This window comes from Chelonoidis abingdonii, chromosome 5 (assembly GCF_003597395.2).
Source record: "Chelonoidis abingdonii isolate Lonesome George chromosome 5, CheloAbing_2.0, whole genome shotgun sequence".
In the NCBI taxonomy this organism is placed as follows: Eukaryota; Metazoa; Chordata; order Testudines; family Testudinidae; genus Chelonoidis; species Chelonoidis abingdonii.
In genome coordinates this window covers 65673244-65697617 of record NC_133773.1, presented here as the reverse complement: position 1 = coordinate 65697617, position 24374 = coordinate 65673244, and the positions used below count along the sequence as shown (strand labels likewise).

The 24374-nt window shown below is 41.4% G+C and overlaps 2 protein-coding genes across 2 annotated transcripts in view; one reads left to right on the top strand and one right to left on the bottom strand.

The window, feature by feature from the left end:
• Positions 1–19332, top strand: part of PPID (peptidylprolyl isomerase D) — a 114720-nt gene extending 95388 nt beyond the window's left edge. The window contains exon 11 of the transcript XR_012655968.1: positions 19323–19332. The gene's annotated coding sequence lies outside the window, so the exon portion shown is untranslated. The remainder of the gene's footprint in view (positions 1–19322) is intronic.
• The window catches only part of RXFP1 (relaxin family peptide receptor 1), an 84766-nt gene that overhangs the window by 40903 nt on the left and 19489 nt on the right, over positions 1–24374 (bottom strand). The window contains exon 2 of the mRNA XM_032803453.2: positions 17455–17610. Coding sequence (XP_032659344.1) covers positions 17455–17610 — 156 coding nt within the window. The remainder of the gene's footprint in view (positions 1–17454; positions 17611–24374) is intronic.

Genomic DNA, 24374 nt, shown 5'->3' with positions numbered 1-24374 from the left:
AATGGCATTTAGAAAGTCTACACTTAATCCAGTAAAGAATGACAATAATGAGAGTAACCACAAGAATTGACAAATCAAAGTATTCAGAAGTGTTTTTGTAAATTTAGGAAAATGATTGAGACAGTGTTGGGTTGGTGAGAGCACTGTTGTCAAGAGGAGTTTGGATTCCTGGGGTAGGTTAAATTATCGTTAGAAAAAAGACACAACACAGATCCAAGAGACAATATGTAAATAGTTCTTATTCCCTTTGAACAAAGAAAGTACGACAATAAAGCAGAAAATTCCACAAAGCTCTATATTTGAGATCTCTGGCCAAAACTGTTTCTCAAACTCTTTGCAAATTATTTTGGTTCTGTGTTAATTCCATCTCCAACATAAATCAAAGTTCTTTATTGGGATATAGTTACACACACACACACACACACACACACACACGGTAACTCCTCACCTAAGTCTGCCTGCTTAATGTTGTTTCAAAGTTACATTGCTTCTCAATTAGGGAACATGTGCGTTTAAAGTTGTGCAATGCCTCTTTATAACGTCGTTTGGCTGCCTGCTCTGTCCACTGCTTGTAAGATTCTGTGGAAGAGCAGTGACTTTACAAGGGAGCATTGCACAAGTTCCTCTTCTCTGCCTCCTCCCCCTCCCTCCTAGCACTTCCCCCACCACCAAACTGTGTTTGGCAGGACTTAGGACTTTCTGGGAGGGAGGAGGAAGACTGGGGAAGTCTCCACTCCTCCCCCTCCCTCCCAGAAAGTCCTAAGTGCAAAGTGCTGGGAGGGAGAGGCAGGAGTGGAGAAGTGCTGCATCTCCCTCCTCCCCCTCCCTTTCAGAAAGTCGTAAGTGCTGCCAAACAGGACTTTTGGAGGGGGGGGGGGGGCGAAGGAGTGGGGATGCGGCATGCTCCGGAGAGGACGTGGAGCAGGGAGAGGAAGAGGCGGGCCTGGAGTGGAGCTGGGAGAGGAAGAGGTGGGCCTGGAGCATTCCTGGCAAAGTCGGAGCCTGTTCTTCTCCGGGAAAGCTGCCACTGTTGCTGTGAAGGTGCTGCTGAGTGTCCTTGCCTGCAGTGGGCTGTGCCTGTGTGGGATAAACCAGGGGCACTTCCCAACCACAGTACAGTACAGTACTGTACAGTATATAATGCCTTTGTCTGCCCCCCCCCAATTTCTTTGGAATCTAACTGCCCCCCTCCCTGCATATACATTAAATCTTATGGGAAAATTGGATTCATTTAATATTTCACTTAAAGTTGCATTTTTCAGGAACATAACTACAACGTTAAGTGAGGAGATACTGTATATAGAGAGTTACTTAAGTAAGTTATATAACGTTGTTAAAGTATAAAGGGAACAAAAGTCTTCATGTCTCTATCAGAGGTAAATACAATACAATAAGCATCTCCCCACAACTGGGCTTTACATGTGCTTAGCGTTTAATCCCCTTGCCCATTTTTGATTCTTTGGCAGATTGCTCCACAGCAGGATGGCTGCATCTCTCTTTTCTTCTCAGGTTAAATGTCAAGAAGTGTGGAGGCCCTTGGTCTAACAGAGGGATCCATTTTCAACTCCAAAGAAAGCATACCTGGATGAATGGTCCCATGTTGTAATAGACCAGATTTAAAATCACGACATTTTTATGCACAGAAAAGCTGTCCCTGGCCCAGGATCAAATTTCGTTCATCCTAGGACTCAGGCGAGCAACTGGGGAGCAATTACACATTTTGTGGAAGGCAGAGAAAACATTTATCTAGCAGGCTGTTATTAAGAAAATGGTGGCTGTTTGAAGCAACTCAGGGGTGTGGGATTTTAGAAAAAGATTCATGAGCCTGATTAGTGGGAAGAAGGCAGATGAGGCGGTCAAAGATTCATCAGATATTTTATTTATGACCTGACCTTCCAATTTGTCATAAGATTCTGCCATGTATTACACAGCTATCACCTAAACACACATACGCTCCCATTAGCCGATGAAACACACATTGATTCTATAAGAAACTAAGGCCTGGTCTACACTACGCATTTAAACTGATTTTAGTAGCATTAAACCGATTTAACCCTGCACCCGTCCACACAATGAGGCCCTTTATATCGATATAAAGGGCTCTTAAAACTGGTTTCTGTACTCCTCCCCGATGAGAGGAGTAGCGCTGAAATCGGTATTGCCATGTCGGATTAGGGTTAGTGTGGCCAAAATAGGATGGCTCTGGGTGGTATCCACGTGCCACCACTGTGATGCTCTGGACACAATCTGATCGGAATGCCATGGCCAGGTAGACAGAAAAACCTGGCGTGAACTTTTGATTGATTTCCTGTTGCCCAGCGTGGCTCTGATCAGCACGGTTGTGCGGCAGTCCAATCCAAAAAGACTCGCACTGGAGGGAACCGTATTGGATGTAATGGATCGTGATCTGTTGAGGGAGACAACTATCTGTCAGCCGTACGAGATGAAATGCGCAAAATTTGAAAAAAATCTCGAGGTATGATAGCGGTCCACAAGTGGCTGGACAAGGAACGGAAAGCCAAGCTCAATAGGATGCCATGGAGGAGGGGGGACTGAGGACTCACTATGCCGCAAGTCCCCGCCTCAGAAAAGTATTTGCATCTGCTGAGTTCCAAATGCTTAGGGTCAACACTTAGGTCCGGGGTGGTTCAGGGAGTCCAATTATCCCCCTCTGCCTTCATAAGAAAGGAAAAATAACATTTGTTTTTCAGTGTCACCTGTTACTGCTGCTGCACGTGCTGGTGGACCACGACCGGTGTGAATGAAAGCCCTCTCTCCCTGGCTCTGGCGAGAGTACGTGTAGAAGGACTGGTAGCCATCCTATATCCGTAGTGCTCATGCTGGTTTCAGTGAGGTCCGTTGGGGCGCCTGCGTAAAATAGAATGACCTGGTTTTTCCGAGATGGTACAGAACGGCTGGTAACGTCCTCTATAGCAATGCGGGGCTGCTCCATCACCTCCCCTTATGTCTAACAAAAAGATTCTGTCTGCCTGACTATCTAGCGAAGCCGGCTCCTGCCACCCCAGCCATTTTATTCACTAAGCAACGTGTTTTATCTCCGCATTCTTTTTACTTCTACACGATGGGGGGACCTGCAACTGTAGCCAGGAGGGGTTGGAGGAGAGGTACAAAGGGTGGGTTGTTGCGGATGGCACCCCGTGATAGGCTGGCAGCCTCCACTTATTGCGGAGATTAACCAGAGCAGGACTGTGCTCTGCCGTGCACTGGTTCTCTAATACACTGCCCCTAAGTTAGGCACGATGCCTCTTTATTTAGAACAATTAAGGCCGGAATGACCGGGACATATTCCATTCTTTGTCTGTGCACCGGCCTGCTGACCTCAGCGCAAGGTCGACAGGCGGCTACCATTGACAGCGACAGTACAGAACGAACTGATAACCGTCAATCTCATCGCCCATACAAGCAATGGCAACATACAGAAGACGATAACCGTCTCGCATCTTCAGAAGGCAAATTAAGCTGCTGTTAGTGTGCAGTACCACCTTTCAGGCGTTGTCGTTTTATAATTAAAGTCATTCTGTTTTTGGCTGGTATCTTCTTTCAGCGGCACCAGTACACATATAGTGACAGGCAAAAGCAAACCGGCTCCATGTGACATCTATGCCGTCTGCCAGGCATCCAGGGAACAAGGGCGCTAAATGATCCGCCGTGCTGCATGGAAGGAAGAAGAGGAACATACTAGAACACCCCGGACACTGTTGCACCATCATGCATTGGGATCACAACCCAAAATTTCAATGGGCGGGGGAGACTGCGGGAACTATGGGATAGCTATGGGATAGCTATCCACAGTGCAATGCTCCAGAAATCGACACTAGCCTCGGTACATGGACGCACACCACCGAATTATTGTGCTTTATGTGGCCGCGTGCACTCGATTTTATACAATCTGTTTTATAAAACCGGTTTATGTAAAATCGGAATAATCTTGTAGTGTAGACGTACCTTAAGTGACAAATACTAAAGAAAGTAGGACCAGAAGCACTGTTGTTCTTGTCTAGCATTAGTAATTCTAATTTCATGAGATTCATTCTTAAGTAAACTGACTGCACCAATGGTGTTTGGATATCTTCCTTGAAATGCAGTTGAATAGTTAGATATCTATCCTAGATTCTACAGTCCTCTCCCATATCTTGATTAGGGTATTAATAATTGTGGTATGGTACAGAAGTTGCTCTTTTGTACTGATTTAGTGTGTATGAAATACTTTAAATCTTTTTTGTTTTAAGTATAACGTCTAAGACAAAACTGGTATAGTATGTGCCAGGAAGAGAGCAGACAGTATTTGTTGTCATGTTGTCACTATATTATATCTTAGTTTCATCCAATATTCACAATGTGCTGATATTCAAGTTAAATCCTGTTTTATTTCAATATTTTAATTCATATGCAGCACATGATTTTTAAAATTGCACATTAGCTAACCATTAACAATTCATACACATCAATTAGCTAAATAACAGAACAGATTAAATAAATTCTGTTCTGAACATCCATTCCGAAACCTCAGTTACAGAATTTGCAGAGCCAAGTCTTGTAGTCAGAAAACAAGAAGAAAAGTTTGTTTTTTCCTACTGAAAATGGTCATCTTTGCTGGAAAAGCTGACTGAAGAATCATAATGTAGGACAATTTATCAGACTTGCTGTGCTGCCTGCCAACTTGAGTTTTAATTAAACTCATGCACAGCAGGGTGCTGGGATTATTACTACTTTCACACACTTCCAGTGTTTGTTAATAGTTTTACAAGCTGCTCCAAATAAAATACAGCATGTAGGTCAAACTATTCAACAACACCCTTAGCCTTTTTAAAAGGAACTAAAAGCTTCTGCAAACAGCTGGCAATGGGCAAAATAGTCCTGACCATAAAATATCTTTGGAATGCTCTGCGCTACTGTGTTTTAATGTTAAAAAAATGTAACATGAACACTATTAGAGTTAAATCATCAGGATCTTGCAACAATAGGGGCATCGAGCTAAATTAATCCCTGGTATTACTACTTTGCCTTTAAAGGAGATTTTACACTAGGGATGAATTTGGTCTTATGAATACAGATATGTCAAGCAATTACTTCCAGTGACCAAAACCTAATGAATATTTTACAATTTACAGCAAAAATAATAAAAGTACACTTAAAATAAAACGCTTTCAAGTTCTAATGCAGAGAGCACGAATATTTACAACACATTGCAATTTTTTTTTCAGGGTTATTGTCTGGATTCTATTTGTTTATAATTTTTTTAAGTTGAGTTCATCCCCGTTATCATGGAATGTTCCAGCAGAATGAAAGTTAGTTTCCACACCAGCCATCTGGGAACCCTCAACATTCTCTGAGCTGGACAGGCACACACTGTAATGACTCCATGGCCATCTAGGACCAGCAAGGCAACCCAAAGCCATTTATCGCTCACCCCAAGCATTCAAAAGTCATGAGTGAGACTAGGGTTACTATACCTCCAGATTTTCCTGGACATGACCTCCTTTTTGTTTGGTTGCCAATCCTCCAGGATTGGCTTGGAGTCTCCAGGAACTAAAAATTAATCTTTAATTAAAGATTATGTTATTTGATGAAATCTCCAGGAATACAGCCTGAAATTGGCAACCCTACTTGTGCAATATTCAGTTGAAGGCAGCATTATTTGTTCTTTATTTGGATGACTAATATCTGATCATATATTATTAAAAAAATTAATTGGTATCATTCCCCCATAAGAGGGGATATGAAAGTAACTGGAAGAGGCTCATAATGTTCCAGTGTAGTGGAGGAGAGCTTTTGTGTAGAGCTGGCTGGGGACCGATGAGTCTTTTCACAAAGAATTTTGAGATTTTTGAAATTTGCTCTTGTTCCACATTTCAACAAGAAAAATAATACTTTTGAAAGTTGTTGAGAAACAGAATTTTGATTAAATGTCTGTCTTTAAATTGAAAATGTCAGGTTTTCAATTCATCTCTGTGGAATTGGTCAGGGAGTCCACCCTGAACTTCAGAAAACATTCCATCAAAAACCAAAACCAAAACATTTCAGTTTCAATGAAATGATATTTTTTGACTGAAAAAGTTGACTTGAAAATATTTCTCCTTCGTCCCCAAAGAGAAATGGCTTTCTGTTAGCAGGACCAGCTCTAGGCACCAGCGTTCCAAGCATGTGCTTGGGGCGCCACTTTTCAAGGGGCGGCATTCTGGCGCTTTGGGGGTGGCATTTTTCAAGGTACCTTTTTTTTTTTTTTGCTTTGGCGGCGGCATTCCGCCCCTGCCCCCTTTTTTTTTTTGCTTGGGGCATCAAAAAACCAGGAGCCAGCCCTGTCTGTTAGTTTTCATGTACCATTCTAGAAACATAACAAACAGGCATATCACATAAGAAAAAAAAATGTTAAATGTTTATAGTCAGATCCATTTACAACATCATCTTTCAAGCTTCCGTTCACACCCTTTAGAAAGGGAAAGAAATCTGAGAGACTGAGCCCATAGGCCAAACCATAATCCCTGAAACATCAAAGAAGTTTATTCTACTTCAACACTATATTTCAATACAGTTTTGTAACCTAAACAGAGATTGTGTAAGTGGTAACTTTCAGCTGATTCACCTACAAATTCTTCATATACAGAACTAGGGTGACCAGACAGCAAGCATGAAAAATCGGGACAGGGAGTGGGGAGAAATAGGAGCCTATATAAGAATATAAGAAAAAGACCCAAAAATCGGGGCTGTCCCTATAAAATTGGGACATTTGGTCACCCTATACAGACCTGTATTAAATTTTCTGTTATAAATCACTTATTTTATTTATACAAGATTTTTAAAGTACATGTTATTGGGAGAGGTGGGAGTGCGTGGCTCAGCAGATTAATAAAGGGGATATGGAACTTTTCACCTCTGTCATTGTGACACTGGCAGACCAACCAACCTGTGTATGACCCAAAACAACTTTTAACAAGAGGTATTACAATTGTATCAGGACAATTCACTTGTATATGAATTTCAAAGAGATATACTAGACCAGTAATCACAAACCCATACATTTGTAGTAATAGAAATCAAGGGCAGATGGTAAATGTGTTTGTCTGTGTACCTGCATCATGTTAGAGGTTTAACAATGTAAACAAATTAGCTTGTAGATGCTAATTCACTTTTTATGTCTTAATTGCCTTTATATTATGTATGTGACTGGGTTTAGTCAATCCTAAAATCAAAGATGTGAGATACTGCATGAAATTAACAGTATTACATATATTGTCTTCATCTTATCTATGTTATAATGTATCACCAGCAGTTGCCTTATGTTAATCAATGTAACTGGATTACCTTTGCATGCATAGTAAATAGAACGTTAACTTCAAGGTGATCGGACAGTGCATGCTCAACAAAGAAGCATCCTCAGTCATATGCTTTGCTCAAGGCACTTGAAAAACCTGCTTTAGCTATAAAGAGAAACCCTGATCCTGATCCTTTCATCTGTAGTCTGCTGAACTTTAAATAGGGAAAATTTAAACCATGGGAGTGAGATCTTCTAAGTAGTTATTTGGCTTACCCTGGAAAATACATGGAAAGACTCTAACAGACTTTACATTTAATCTGCTTTTGGATTCTGACCGGTTCGGATAATTCCAAAGAGACTTTTGAAAGCCAGTAGATATAATATCGCTGCTATGATCCCAATCTATAAACACTAAAAATCACTTGTATGTATACGATTCCTTAATCATTCAATACCTCTCTTCCTTTCTTTTATTAATAAAACTTTAGTTAGTTTATTAATGACTGGCTGACAGCATGATATTTGTGTAAGATCTGAAATATATATTGACCTGATGGTAAGTGTCAGATCCTTTGGGACTGGTGGAACTTTAAGTATGGTGAAAAGGGTTTTCAGTAACCTCTCACTACATTAGATCAGTTTGGGATGGGAGCCAAGGGCTGGAATGCTGAAAGAGGACTGTGTTTGGCTTCTTGTTAACCAATATGGTGCTACGGAAGCTCTTTGGGTTGGTGAATCTAATTATAGAATGAACCACCAGTTTTGGGGGATTGTCTGCCCTGTTTTTATCAGTCTGCCCTGAGGGTGGCATTCTCAGTGTGGCCCATCCCAGGCACCCAGGCACAGTCATCAATTCAAATCTGTCTCAGATCTGATTGAGTCTAGAGCACTGTTTTATAAACTATAGATTAAAAAAATTCCTGTCCCCATTATCAAAAGGACTTAAGCTAGAACCTTGCTGGCAATAACTATACTTCTGATTCCAATGCATACATGACCATAGGCCAGAAGTTACAAACAACTAAAAGGAAAATAAAAAAAAGAAGAGAAAGGAAATGCAAAACAGAAACTATGCAATGGAGGAACCAGCAGGGGCGGCTCCAGGCCCCAGCACACCAAGTGCGTGCTTGGGGCGGCAAGCCACTGGGGGCGCTTTGCCGGTTGCCACGAGGGCGGCAGGCAGGCTGCCTTCGGCTGCTTGCCTGCGGAGGGTCCGCTGGTCCCCCGGCTTTGGCAGACCTCCCACAGGTGTTCCTGCAGAGGGTCCACTGGTTCTGTGGCTTCGGAGGACCTCCCACAGGCACGCCGCCGAAGGCAGCCTGCCTGCCGTGCTTAGGACGGTAAAATGCCTAGAGCCGCCCCTGGGAACCAGTATTATCATTTTGTCCTTCTGGCTACATCCTGGACTGGCTTTAGATCACCAGTCCTATCATGACATGGTTACTGATCAGCGGATATATGCTTGCATGGATAGTGAGTCCCTGGCTTATCAAAACCTTATAGCGTGGATAGACCAGTTTTAAGTTTGTTTATTAACCCTCTTCACATTGAGCATATGGAGCTATTCAGCCACATGAGACATGATAATTGGAGTGGACCAAGATTTTTATTCTAAATTTACTGGCCTGATTTAGGATTAGTACTAAAGGATATGACAACCCTTTCCATCTCCCATCCCTGAGAAATGCATGCTTCCTGAAGCTCTCATGCTCTTTACAGGTCTTCTAATTCATCTGCCTCTAAGTTCTGTGAATGCATGAATGCAGACAGCTATTCAGGGTCTCTGAAGACAATCCTCTCTGCCTTTTCTATTTTATATGCAGCCTGTCCAACTATTCTCTACGCATCACGGTAGCTTACATGCTGCTACTTTGGCTTACCAGAATTACAGTCAATATCTGGTCAGAACCATGCTGAAACATTAAATGAGATTAATCTTTTCTCTTTGACAATGAAAGTTCTTTGTCAACTGCAAGCTGTAATGTGTGTTCTTTTTCCTCTATAATTAAAGATTTTTGCTAGAATGTGTCTCCAGAAATGCCCTAGGATACAGCCAATCGAGGTGACTGCCCCAGGCCCAGTGCTTTGGGGGACCCTGCACTTCATGAGGAGGTGGATGGGGAGGTGAAATGGGAAGCAGGGCAGGGGGGTAGATGGGGGAGGAGGAGCCCCCCCCCCACTAACCTCCGCCTCCTTCCCAGTGCCTACCACTGATCAGTTATTTCGTCTGGAGGCACTCGGGGGGAGGAGCGAGGGCACACTGCTATCGGGAGAGGGATCAGAACTGGGCAGGGAAGAAGCGGGGTGAGAAAAGGTGGGGTGGGGGTGGGGCCTTGAGGAAGGGGTGGAGTGGGGGGCGGAGCCTGGGTGGAGCATCCCCCAGCAGATAGAAACTCGGCACCTATGTCCCAGGAACCTCACTCCCCCTAGGGACACCCTGTGTGTCTCAGTTGGTCCCCTGGCTTGGAGTGTCTGGTGAGGAACTTGTCTTGATGAAATAGGAGAACAGATTTTCTACAAAAATACTCCATGTTCCTTTGTTCTGATCCATCAGGAAATGCTGCTGCTTCTTTAATTGTTTTAAAGTGAATTTAATGTTCATGAAAGGTGCCAAGATGATAACTCTGGATTTCTTTATCTACCCACAGTTGCCCTACACTTCATTGTCAATATGCATTAGCTCTGAAAGTTCATCTCTGAGTGTCACCTCTAAGGGTGAAAGAAAAGTTCACACTCACTCATTTAATCGTTGGCCTCTCTACTGAGAGTGCCTATAGGATGTCAATTATTCTTGAGTCAGTTTGATGGATGGAGGCTGTTCTCAGTGGTGGCAGATGACAGAACAATAAGTAATGGTCTCAAGTTGCAGTGGGGGAGGTTTAGGTTGGATATTAGGAAACACTTTCAGTAGGAGGGTGGTGAAGCACTGGAATGGGTTGCCTAGGGAGGTGGTGGAATCTCCTTCCTTAGTGGTTTTTAAGGTCAGGCTTGACAAAGCCCTGGCTGGGATGATTTAGTTGGGGTTGGTCCTGCTTTGAGCAGGGGGTTGGACTAAATGACCTCCTGAGGTCTCTTCCAACCCTGATATTCTATGAGTCTATGATAAGAACATAAGAATGGCCATACGGTGTCAGACCAAAGATCCAGCAAGCCCAGTATCCTGTCCTCTGACAGTGGCCAATGGCAGGTGCCCCAAAGTGAATGAACGGACAGGTTATCAATTGATCCATGCCTTGTAACCCAATCCCAGCTTCTGGCAAACAGAGGCTAGAGACACCATTCCTGCCCATCTTGGCTAATAGCCATTGATGAGCCTATCTTCCATGAATCTATCTAACTGCCTTTGAACACTGTTATAGTATTGGTCTTCACAACACCCTCTTGCAAGGAGTTCCAGAGGTTCAGAGTGTATTGCGTGAAGAAATACCTTCTTGTGTTTTTTTTAAAACCTTCTACCTATTAATTTCATTTGGTGATAGTGAAATGTCTTCACACCACCTGTCTTGTCTACAGTGCAGGGAACATCTTGTATCAGTATTCATATTGTTCTTCCTGTTAAAGATTTTTTTTTTTGCTATGCTGGTTCTCATAACTGAGTTCTTCATAGCATAGATTAATTTTTAAGTCTGTAGTCCATGTGATGGAAAGTACAGGGCATGTCATGTTCAAACTATTTCTATTTTTAGCCTTTTGGAAATGACTTTTTATTTATTTGTTTAAATTTTGAGTGAATTTCATCCTCCTGTATGTAAGAAACTAATAGCACTGTGTTATGGGGTTCTCATTCACTGCAGGAGGCACTTCATCTTGGCTGCTCTGGGGATTAGTTCCCTTGAAGGGCCAATGCCTCCCCCTGTGGTTTCTCCACCCATTGTTTTCTCTCACTCTGTAGCCCCTCTTTCACTCCAGGAATCATAGAAGATTAGGGTTGGACGAGATCCCAGAAGGTCATCTAGTCCAACCCCCTGCTCAAAGCAGGACCAACCCCAACTAAATCATCCCAGCCAGGCCTTTGTCATTCTGGGCCTTAAAAACCTCTAAGGATGGAGATTCCACCACCTCCCTAGGTAACCCATTCCAGTGCTTCACCAGCCTCCTAGTGAAATAGTTTTTCCTAATATCCAACCTAGACCTCTTACACTGCAACTTGAGACCATTTCTCCTTGTTCTGTCATCTGCCACTACTAAGAACAGCCTAGATACATCCTCTTTGGAACCCCACTTCAGGTAGTTGAAGGCTGCTATCAAATCCCCCCTCACTATTCTCTTCTGCAGACTAAATAAGCCCAGTTCCCAAGTCTCTCCTCATAAGTCATGTGCCTCAGCCCCTAATCATTTCCATTGCCCTCTGCTGGACTCTCTCCAATTTGTCCACATCCCTTCTGTAGTGGGGGGCCCAAAACTGGATGCAGTACTCCAGATGTGGCCTCACCAGTGCCGAATACAAGAGAATAATCACTTCCTTGATCTGCTGGCAATGCTCCTACTATATGCTGTTAGCCTTCTTGGCAACAAGGGCACACTGTTGACTCATATCCAGCTTCTCGTCCACTGTAATCCCCAAGTCCTTTTCTGCAGAACTGCCGCTTAACCAGTCAGTCCCCAGCCTGTAGCAGTGCATGGGATTCTTCCGTCCTAAGTGCAGGACTCTACAATTGTCCTTGTTGAACCTCATCAGATTTCTTTTGGCCCAATCCTCCAATTTGTCTAGGTCACTCTGGACCCTATTGCTACCCTCCAGCATATCTACCTCTCCCCACAGTTTAGTGATTTGCGACCTTGCTGAGGGTGCAATCCATCCCATCATTGAGATCATTAATGAAGATGCTGAATAAAATTGATCCTAGGACCGAACCCTGGGTCACTCTACTTGACACCGGGTGCCAACTAGACATCGAGCCGTTGATCACTACCCATTGAGCATGATGATCTAGCCAGCTTTCTATCCACCTTATAGTCCGTTCACCCAATCCATACTACTTTAACGTGCTGGCAAGAATACTGTGGTAGACCACATCAAAAGCTTTGCTAAAGTCAAGATATAATGTCACGTCCACCGCTTTCCTCTTATCCACAGAGCCAGTTATCTCATCATAGAAGGCAATCAGACTGTTCCTGATCACCTTCCTCTCCTTCAAGTGGTTCAAAATGGATTCCTTGAGGACCTGCTCCATGATTTTTCCAGGGACTGAGGTGAGGTTGACCAGTCTGTAGTTTCCTGGATCCTCCTTCTTCCCTTTTTAAAAGATGGGCACTATATTTACCTTTTTCCAATTTCTGTGACCTCCCCCGATCGCCATGAGTTTTCAAACATAATGGCCAATGGCTCTGCAGTTACATCAGCCAACTCCCTCAGCACCCTCAGATGCATTGCATCTGGCCCCATGGACTTGTGCATGTCCAGCTTTTCTAAATAGTTTGTAACCTGTTCTTTCACCAATGAGGGCTGCTCACTTCTTCATATTGTGCTGCCCAGTGCCGCAGTCTGGGAGCTGACCTTGTCTGTGAAGACCAAGGCAAAAAAAGCATTGAGTACTTCAGTTTTTTCCACGTCATCTGTCACTAGGCTGCCTCCCCCATTCGGTAAGGATTCCACACTTTCCCCGACCTTCTTCTTGTTGCTAATATACCTGTAGAAAATTCTTCTTGTTACCCTTCACATCCCCTTGCTAGCTACAACTCCAGTTGTGCCTTAGCCTTCCTGATTACAGCTCTGCATGCTCGAGCAATATCTTTATACTCCTCCCTAGTCATCTGTTCATTTCCACTTCTTGTAAGCTTCCTTTTTGTGTTTAAGCTCACCGAAGATTTCTCTGTTAAGCCAAGCTGGTCTCCTGCCATATTGGCTATTCTTTCTGCATATCGGGATAGTTTGTTCCTGTGCCCTCAGAAAGGCTTCTTTAAAACACAGCCAGCTTCCCTGGACTCCTCTCCCCTTCATATTAGCCTCCCAGGGGATCCTGCCCATCAGTTCTGTGAGGGAGTCAAAGTCCGCTTTTCTGAAGTCCACAGTCCGTATTCTGCTGCTCTCCTTTCTTCCTTTTGTCAGGATCCTGAACTCAACTATTTCATGGTCACGGTTGCCACCCACTTCTACTGCTCCTACCAATTCTTCCCTGTTTGCATACAGCAGGTCAAAAGGAGAATGGCCCCTAGTTGTTTCCTCCAGTACTTACACCAGGAAGTTGTCCCCAACACTCTCCAAAAACTTCCTGTATTGTCTGTGCACTGCTGTATTGCTCTACCAGCAGATGTCAGGGTGATTGAAGTCCCCATGAGAATCAAGCCTTGTAATTTGGAAACTTCTGTTAGTTGTCTGAAGAAAGCCTCATCTACCTTATGCTCCTGGTTTGGTGGTCTACAGCAGATGCCCACCACGACATCACCCTTGTTGCTCTCACCTCTAAACTTAACCCAAAGACTCTCAACAGGCTTTTCTCCAGTTTCATAGTGGACCACCAAGCAAACATACTGCTCTCTTACATACAGTGCAATTTCTCCAGCTTTTCTCCCCCATCTGTCCTTCCTGAACAGTTTATACCCATCCATGACGGTGTTCCAGTCATGTGAGTTACCCCACCAAGTCTCTGTTATTCCAATCACATCATAGTTCCTTGACTGTGCCAGGACTTCCAATTCTTCCTGCTTGTTTCCCAGGGTTCTTGTGTTTGTGTACAAGCTAAGATAACTAGCTGATTACCTGCTTTCTCAGTACGAATCCGGAGGCCTCCCCGTTGCACCCTCTACCTTGTGTTTCCTCCTTGTATCCCACTTCCTCTTCATGACTTGGCCCTCCAGCCAGGTCACTATGTGTTTTCCCCTTCCGGGCTATAGAGTCTCACTAGACCCAATGTTCAGGAAATGCTACTCTGTCAGTGGCTAGTGAGGGAACCTGGGCCCACCCAGTATCCGAGTTCTAGCCCAGGGACTCTACAACATGTGACCAAGGTCTGTTCAGTGCTGCTCACTTCCTAGGCTGCTTCCTACTCACCTCCTCACAGGTTCTCTTCTCTACCCTTCTGTTTTCAGGGTAGGCCCTTACCTCAAGGCCAGGCTCCTACTCACCATGGGTTCCCCCCTTCTCTCTCTAATACACAGAGAGTGGCTACAAACTTCTCGGCAGCCCTTTCCATTGTCAGCTTCCTGGCTTTATACTAGCTCAGCCTACACCTGCTCAAGTGAGCTTCATCCTCCAATTAGGAGCTGTTCCTCCAGCCTAATTCCCTCATATGGGGTCTATCACACTAATTGGCATTTTCTCAGCTTCCTTAACCCTTTCAGGGCTGGTGTGGGGTGAACGCCCCATCACAGACTGTCTTGAGACCAGGCACAGTACAAACACATCTTATGCAAGATTCTCTCACACAAGTCTACTAAAACACCTGTAGAAGAATGGTGTCATCACTAGAGCACCTCCTTGTGGCTGAGCATGGTGTAGCAGGCTCCTTCCTCTCTAGCACCTGCTGCTAATGGTCACTCCAGCCCTGTGGAAGTCTCTCTCATTGTGACTCAACCCTCTGTCTATGCCATATTTTGGTTCCACACCCTAAAGGATAACAGAAAGTTCAACAAACAGTCCAGTGTCCTCACAAAGGTTTTCAGCCCTGACTCTGGGCCCCATGATGCTCTCACTCTTCTCTCAGGGCTCCCTGTCATCCTTGTCCCCTTCTCTGGCCTCATACCACCTCACCAGTGGCTGTTAAGAACACTAGGCCCATGCTTTACATTGGGTTCCAGTTTAAGGACTAGAGCAGGGTTCTCAAACTGGGGGTCGGGATCCCTCAGGGGGTTGTGAGATTATTACATGGGGGGTTGCAAGCTGTCAGCCTCCACCCCAAACCCTGCTTTTCCTCCAGCATTTATAATGGTGTTAAATATATAAACAAACGTTTTTAATTTATAAGGAGGTCATACTCAGAGGCTTGCTATGTGAAAGGGGTCACCAGTACAATAGTTTGCGAACCACTGGACTAGAGAGTCAAGGTCTGCTCCGTCAAACTCCTTACTGTAGCCTCTCTTTTAGGCCTTCTCCCCACAGCTTCTCTAAGTCCATCTTCCTCTCAGGCTTAGGCTTCTTTTTTTTACAAAATCCTCTATTTGCATATTCCAACTCACTTTTTTTTCAAAATAACAGTCTGCAAAGTGACAGTAACTAGGCAAAAAAATGTTACCTCGCCAATGAGTCAAACCGTTGTCAGAGTACTTCACTATACAAGTCAGTCCTACTGATAACTAAGCGATGGGTGCATCTAAAAAGGTTCAGTGGTTTTGTTTGGTTAATGTTGACTGAAAGGTTACCAAAATTATCTGAAATTTTTGGGTCTGTAAAACTGGGATGGTATTTTTGTGAGTCTTTCAGGACTTTGCCTGTCCAAGTCGCACCAGGAAATATCACAGGGACAACTTTTTCCATGATAGAGTGAGAGTTTCAGAGTAGCATGAAGAAGGCAAACTGAAGGCCAAAAAAAAAAAAAATATCATCTGAATCTTAAGCTTCAGCAAGGAGTCTAATTTGAGTTTCAGGTCAAAAATCTGAACCAATTGCTTTCTCACTTTATTTTTTAATCAACATTATTCACTTATCACTAATGATAATCATTAACACCTAGGTACAGCATATATTATCATCTCATACTGCAATGAGGCCAGGCAGCATGAAATAATATTTAAGGCAAGAAACACTGAACCTCTCCCAAAGCATTCAAAATATATGAAGGAACCATTCTATACCATCACTGGGGAGGAGAAATGATTTAATAGATTTTTTTGCCCTTTAATTTCTGCCCAAGCTACTTAGTGACCATGTGACCCAGCCAGAGCTCCATGGCATGACTAGGCTCTATGCTTAAGGAGCACAAGCAGAATCCCCATGAGGGTAGCCTTACTCAGCAGCAGCTTCACAGCACTGCCAACTACCCTCAAAGGGGAATCTGTGGCCCACATTATCATCTGACTTACCTCAGTTTTACCATGATATAACTCTATTGACTTTACAAGAGTTCATCCTGATTTATGTCAGTATGATCCAGATCAGTATTAGACCCTGTGACTTCGCTTGCACAGCAGTGGGAGATGCAGAAAGGTGACATTCATGCATCGCAGAGTGGATTCTGATTGAGTGAAATTTAGGCAGACAGTGATGGGGCCAAATGACCTTGCCTAGAAGCATCATTTCTGACTGTTAAGGATAGCAATATGCACCCAAGAAAATCAGATAGGGTCAAAGCAACCCGGCTGATCACTCAGTTGAGTGTCTTACAATGAACTAAGTGATCTCCAGCCACCTGAGGCCTCCTAAGCACCTGCAGACTGTTCCATATTCTATAACCCCAGGACAACAGTAGCCTCCACAGGGTCCTCCTGAGGAAGAAAGTGAAGATTATACAGAAGGGCAGCGGGAAGAGAGACAATTTTACATGAATTACTGCAATGATTTTGCACTCTGGATCCTGATCACACTACATCCGGGCGGACACTGTATGCTCCTGGTAAGCTTGCCTTAATAACTTTAGGATGTGAATAAGGCAGGCTGTCCCACAGTTTCTACATGCATTACCAAAGAACCTTCCAGATTTTACTCTACAATTATATACGTTGACCTACAAATTCTGAGTAAATGTATATGAGAAAAGAAGAATGGATCTTATGAATCCTTCAGTTCTGTAGTCCTGTTCATGTACACTCTGTCAGCATGGCTTTCTTGCTTGCAATGTAATTTTATGCTATATACTGTGTATGTAGTGAGAGAGAGAGAGAAAGTGTATGTGTGTGTGTGTGTATTCTTTCCTCTGGATGTTTATACTATAAGACTATAGTGTAGCGCTAAGCTAAATTTAAGGTACTTGATCTTTATTATAAATCTTGTGGTGTTATCATAGCTATTCCATAATTATCTTTGCTTTTTGTATCAAAAGTTCAAATCAGAAGATAAAACTGGAAAATACATCAAGACTGACAAACAATGATTTGCTTCTCTTCCTAGCAGATGAGTGATGAGTTGGCTGTATTTTCATAAGCAAATATCTATGCTGTTCTCATCTACAATATATTTAATTTTTCTACAGTTCCATTAACTTTGACTATTTATTTAGCCTGAACAGTATTTATGTTTCACTGAAAAGTGGCCCTCGGGGTATATGTACTAGAAATGAATTAAAAAAAAGTCTTTATTAGCTTACCGCAGTTGTCTTCATCAGCCTGGTTCCCACAATCATCCACACCATTACAGTGAAGAAGTTGAGGCAAACACTTTGTTATATTGCCACAAGGGAAATATCCCAGAGGGCATATGACTTCATGTCCAGAATCCTGATTTTCTGAAGTACAATGGATAACTAATAAAAAACAAAACAAAGAATATGCTTTCTTTACACATATGTTTTCTCCTTAGCTGAATTGCTCAGTTGCATTTGAATGTGAACCTCCAAATTACTATACATATTAGTTTGCCTTGTGTGTAATTATAATACGATACCACCAATGTTAACAGACGAGGAAATATTCATGAGTCACAAGGTAACTAAAATTACAGAGTAATTTCTTCCCCCCACACCCTAGGGCATACTGAAAACACTAGAAAGAGTACAAGCAAAGTGTCCTAGAGCCCTTACTAAAAGGATGTTCTTCTGTTGTGCTGGACATTAATTTGTTGTAGCAATATACCAAATGAGCTGTGTAGATATGGAAAGCATTAAATTGTGCTGGAACTTCTGATCCAGTAGAAATAAATTAAAGATGTACATCAGACATGTGTTTTATCGAATTTATACCAGGTAAAAAGTGATTATTATAAACAAATGATAAGAGAGCAAAAATATCAAAAGAACAGGACAATGACATGGCTTGGCTAAATGATAAATAAGAGGTGATATAAATAAATATAGTATTTGAAAGGCGTAAACTGTTTCGTTCCCTTTGGATCATAGGCCCCCAGCCCTGGCAAATCAGCTGTGTTGCCTGGATGCAGCACCTTCCCAATTAATGGCCCAATCATTAATTCTTTACCTCTCGTCAAGCTGTTAATCCAAAGATGTCTTATCTCTGACCATTATTTTAGTGGCTGATTGCTCTTCCTAACAGACTCTTGTGAGTTAACTCCAAGCAGATAAACTGCAGTACAAATAATATTAATAAAAAACAATACAGATCTTCCCCATGTTATCCACAGATAGCAAAAGTAAAATCAGGAAAAGACAAACTTATGCAAGTGTTCCAGGCAAACCAATAACATCACTAGGAAAACTCACCCAGAAAACTGAGGAACATAGAAATTCTACATAATGTTAAGAAACAATATTGCGTCCTGTATATAAATAATAGCACTAAATAGATTCACTTTTCATTAGTTAGCTAAGTACTTGTGGTAGAAGGAGTTTTACTTAATAGAAAGTGAGAGTGTGCTCTGGTGTTTTGTTCCATAAGGACCACATACAAGGGAAACTTCAGTGGTAGCTAAAAAGACAAGAGAGAGTCTCCCAGGGAAAATAAGGTGCAAAAGATCCTTCTCTTAACTTTACATATATATTTCAAACATATAGCGTGGTGCTTCAAACTGGCAGAGTCCTCTATTATAAGGGTTGATCCTGTGCCCATTGAAGTCAAGCTCCCATTGATTTCAACGTAGCACACAGAGCCAGATTTTCAAAGGTATTGAGGCACCTAAAGATGCAGATAGGCACTGTTAGAGGCTAGCTGGCTCTTTAAGAGGAGTTAGGCTCAGTCTCACCCGCAACAGGTCAATCACCTTCCCAGCTAGTCCTGACTGAATAGGGATCGGAGGGTCTGGTCTGTTATTGGGTCCATCGGGGAAGAGGTCATAGGGTTATTATAAAAAGGTTGGGCAAGCTCAGCCAAAGGGAGAGTGACAGAATGGTGCTGCTTGCTCTGGGAGGTCCAGAAAGGTTGGGAGCAAAGCAAGGGTAGATCCCTAGAGCAGAAGTGGAAGTGCCTGGTGGAAAGCAGCAGGTAGAAGACTAATATGTCTCATGTTTCATCTGGAACTTTGATTAGTCTGGGAGAGAAATGAGCTCTGGAGGAATGCCATCAGGTGGTAGAGGGATATCTACATAGAACACAACACCGGACATCAGCAATACCAGGAGGGATGAGAAGCACAGTCAGGAAAGTAACAAATACTTTCCTCATGAATTGTATTTTCTAAATGGACAACCAACCTAATTCTCAATTACTAAGGGACAATCTCCACCCATTGATATATTTTGCTTTCTACAACCAAATCTCCTTACAACTTTTCATGGGTGATGTAGCGGAATATTCAGATTCTAATATCTAAACTGTATTGTTAAATCTATTCACCAAGATTTGGGTTTTTGCTGATTGTGTACTCTATGTATCATATGAATTTTAAAAACAAGCTCTGTATTTGTGGATAATATAAGCACTATACCCAGATGTACAGACACTCTTTCCCCAAACTATGTATAATATAAATTATTTTAACTTTAGCTTTAATAAAAATTTTAAATCTGTTTTCATCTGTTAAAAATCAGGGTGAGATTCTATTATTAGATAGATAATTAGACAATAATATTTGTAAGCAGAGGGGCACGTTGATTTGGTGGTTAGGGTACAGCACCAGGAAATTATTCCTTGCTAAGCCATAGATTTCCTGTGTGATCCTGAGTAAAGTAACTTATGGAGCTAGCTGGAAACTTATGGAGCTAGCTATAATTTTCAAAGTTTTCCTTAGAATTTTATTCAGGGTTTGGCAACTGAAATGTAAGTGTTTGAGGTTTAAATCTCTAATAAGTTGTGCAAAATATTGGCAAGAAATGTTTTCAGGTTCCACTTTTCAGTTGATAGAAAAAAACAACAACAAAAACAATTTTTTTTTCACAAAAAAAAAATCATTTAAGCAAATAGCCATTTCCCATTGAAAATGCATGTTGACAGAAATTTTTGATCATATCTAGTCATTTAGCAGAATCTGTTTCCCTATCTGTAAAACAACGTGGACAATAGTATTTGCTATGGCTCCTGGTGAGGCAGGGCTAACTTTATTAATGTTTGTAAAGCACAGAGATTCTCAGATAGAAAATACTAAAGGGCAAAATATTTTATTATTGTTAATTTAAAACTGTCTACACTGAGATAGGTTCGTAAATATTTTAAACCAGAAGTAACTTTAAGCTCCACTGCCTCAAGAGGTTTCCCAGGTCTGTATAGTTCAACTCAAATAGTTGGCAGTATTACTGCACACGTGCCTTGAAAGTCTTCAGTTTAGCATTACCTGAATAAATCTTGTTTTCCAATGCACCAGGACATGCTATCCATTGAAAAAACCACACTGATTACATTTTCCAGTGTAAACAGAAACCTTTTCATCTGCAACTAACTACAGTCTGGTTTCAGATATTTTTGGCATGCTTGGGTAATATTTAGCAATATACTCAAACTCCCTGCCCAAATTATTGGTAATATTGAGCAATACCTCTTGGCAGAAAAAAGGAATACAAAATGTCAATCACATGGGCCTTAAGCCAGACTAAATATCCCTATTACTAAGGCCTCAGTCCTGCAAATGCTTGTAAATGCATGAAGCAACTAGCACCACTCATTTACCTAAAGTCAATTATGTGCCTGATTGTTTGCAGGACTGTTGCCTAACCCTGATTTTTCTCCAATTTCTCCCTTCTCCCCAATTGCAGAGGCCAATTTATGTATTAATTAGACTGTGTGACCAGCAAGGAATATTTTTTAATGGGCTTGTCTGTTTTTGTTTCTCTGTGAGGCATAATTAAGTGTTTTCTTTTTAAATAAATTCTACTTGCTTATTATGTTTATTTAAATTCTACTTGCTTACTATCAGCAACGTCAAGCTTGGTTTCCCTAAGTTTGATGGAAAAACTGTGAGGGCTTCTATGTACCTTTACTGATTCCAAAACCTTAACTGAAGGGGCAGGGCTGCTTGAATCTTTAGCAAACCTTCACCCATAATGTTAGCTAGCTATTAACAGTAAGCATGAACAGAACAAAACAAAACCAATGGCCCAGCTCCTCAGCAGGTATAAATCAATGCAGCATCACTTGCCATCTTCCATGGACATACTTCAGATTAAACCAGCTGAGGATCTGATCCAGAGAATTTTGAATAATTGACTAGAAATCCCCTCCTCACTCAGTTACTTAACTGTCAAACTCCTGTGGCTTTTTTAATGTAATTTTTGCATTAATTTTTCAGTTACCATAGTGTCTTTCAGGGCAGATAAAACCTGAATTTCTAATGTGAAAAACAAAACAACCCCACACCAGGCCTCCTTTATAAATCATAAGGAAAAAAAATAAAATAAAAAGGACAATGGCCCCATATTTATTTTTGTCTTTGCAGGTCATCTTTAACATTGCTGGATGGTTTCTCTCAAGGTGTCCCCTCCACTCTGAACTTTAGAGTACAGATGTGGGGACCTGCATGAATAACCCCTAAGCTTATTTTTACCAGCTTAGGCAAAACAGTCGCTGCCATCACCAAATGTTTTTAAAAAGACGTTTGAGGGAGAGCCATTTGGGAACTCTGCCTTTCCCCAACTTTCCTCAGTCCTTATCCCCCCTTTCCTGGTACGATTTGACTAATTTCCCTCCCCCAAGTCTCTATACCCTTTTTCCTGGGTAGACTCAAGAAAATCCCCCCCCCACTTCCTGGTGAGCCCAGATCCAAGGATTTTGGATCTTAAAACAAGGAAAAATCAATCAGGTTCTTAAAAGAAGACTTTTAATTAAAGAAAAAGGTGAAAGGATTAGAAAGCAAGATGATCTCATAGACAACAGACTCAAAACACAGAGGATTTCTCTCTGTGCAAAACCTTAAAAAGTTACCAAAAAAAACAAATTTGATTCTCCCTCTGTGTTTGCAAAAGAAATGAGAAAGAGAAAAATAAAGAAATCTATCACATTCTTATCTAAATACTCACTAATTTAAACAATGGTTACATGGTTGTTTTCTGGATCTCTGACTCAAGCAAAAGCACACACAGAACAGATACAAGACTTTTTCCCTCTTTGAAAGTAACTGATCTTCTTATTGGTCCTGCTGGTCAGGTGTCAGCTAGGTTATGTGAGCTTCTTGACCCTTTAGAGGTAAAAGAGGCATTAACCCTTAGTTGTCTGTTTATGACAGTTTCCTTTGTGGGATATTATCCTGTTACTCCTAATTTACTATAGAGATTATTCATCTCAATGACCCATACTTTTTGCAGGGTGAAATGATAAAAGATTCCAGAAAACTAGGCACTTTCTTCAAGAAGGCTCCAGGATTCAGTTATTACTATGGTAACATGCATTTATTTCCTAGCATTTCCTTTCTCCTTTCATCTCTTACTCACAGCATCAGAGGGTGACATTTTATAGCCACCTCTTCAGAAGCTCAAGCTTTGGATTCTAAAGTCTTAGCCTAATGCTTGATTACCATCATGCAGCTGTACAAATTATCAGGCATGAAATAGCAATTCATTCTCAAACTGGTGTTCGAAAAAAGAAAGATTTCTGGAGAATAACCTACTAGATTGTACACAGAGAAATTTTAGAAGATTGATATATTTTGCTTTCCACAACCAACTCTCTGTACAACTCTTCATGAGAGACGTACCCGAGTATTCGGATTGTAATCTATAAACTGTATTCTTAAATTTAATCACCTAATTTGGGTAATTGCTGATTATGTACCCTATGTATAATATGACTTTTAAAAACAAGCTTTGTATTTGTGGATATTCTAAGCACTATACCCAGATGTAGAGACACTCTTTTCTCAACCTATGTATTACATTTTTTTTTAACATTAGCTTTACTAAATTTTTTTAATCACCTACAACTGTTATTTTGAAAATGAATTTCATTAAATGTCAAATGCATTTGTCCTAGTTGTGGATTGAGCCCATAGCAAAATTAGCTTTTTTTAAAAAAAAAGCTTTTTTTTTTAAAGTGAACATTTAGCACAAGCAAGGAGCATAAATTTCAGCTCAGAATGTTTTTCTGAAAATTCTTAGTTCCTGTAAACTTATAATGAAATTGTCACATCAATCGTAACTACAGCAATAAGACTATAATTTTCATATGGTCTTTAATATAGATGTCTACACTATTATATATTGCTTTTGATCAAATTTAATACATATGAATAATATATTTTAAAAGTCAAATTGTCAAAAAGGATGGTGGAAGCTGGAAAGTTCCCACCTTCCTACAACCAGAGTATACATATTCTTTGATGTAATCTAAACCTATTCATTTCCTTGGATTTGGCTTTATGGGTAAATCAAACTGCAACAAAGCAGAAACCAAAGCCTAAATGTTCCCCTAAGTCTGGCCGTTTGTAGAATTTTCATGCAAGTTCTTCTGTTCCATTTCCTAGTTTTTCCTCCTTTACCAGAAAGAAGCTTCAACCACCTTGTTATAATCAACCTCTTTTTTGAGAGTGCACATTACAGTTGCTGTCAGTGCATTTAATTTTCAATTTATACTTTCAAAACAAACCACCCAATTCTCTTATTTAATGACAAGGATATTTAATCCAATGAAGAATATTGTTTAATTATGCAACACTGGTGCCTTGCAGCATTTGAAATACTCTGCATAATCTTCACTAGCTCTGTTGCATTGCTTGCTCAGATAGTACTGCTGCTTCTGAAACATGTGATCATTTTGCCAGACTAGTTACATAAACAAAAGAAGCAAATTTTGTATTCATCTTTTACTGGATATCATGCATTTATTTCTTTGTAGCATTTAATTCCTGTTCCCAGTCTTATCCTAGATCAGGGGTAAATTTTTCAATAGCACCTATGTGATTTAGGAGCCCAAGCCCCATTTTCAAAAACAACTTAGATACCTAAGAGCATAGGTCTTATTAAAGCTTAGATATGTTCAGATAATTTTATATTTGGTTTCTTGTTGTCCCCATTAGTGTTTTATTCAGAGGATAAATGCACTGTTCATTAACCTTCTCTGATGTTCTGGGCTCAGATTCAGAATGCTGTACTCCAGACTGCTCCAACTTGCCCACACCAACCTCCAGTATCGGTGCAGAATTCAGCACACAAGCAACCTGTCAGGTTCTATATGTGCAGAACCTGAGTGTCTGAAG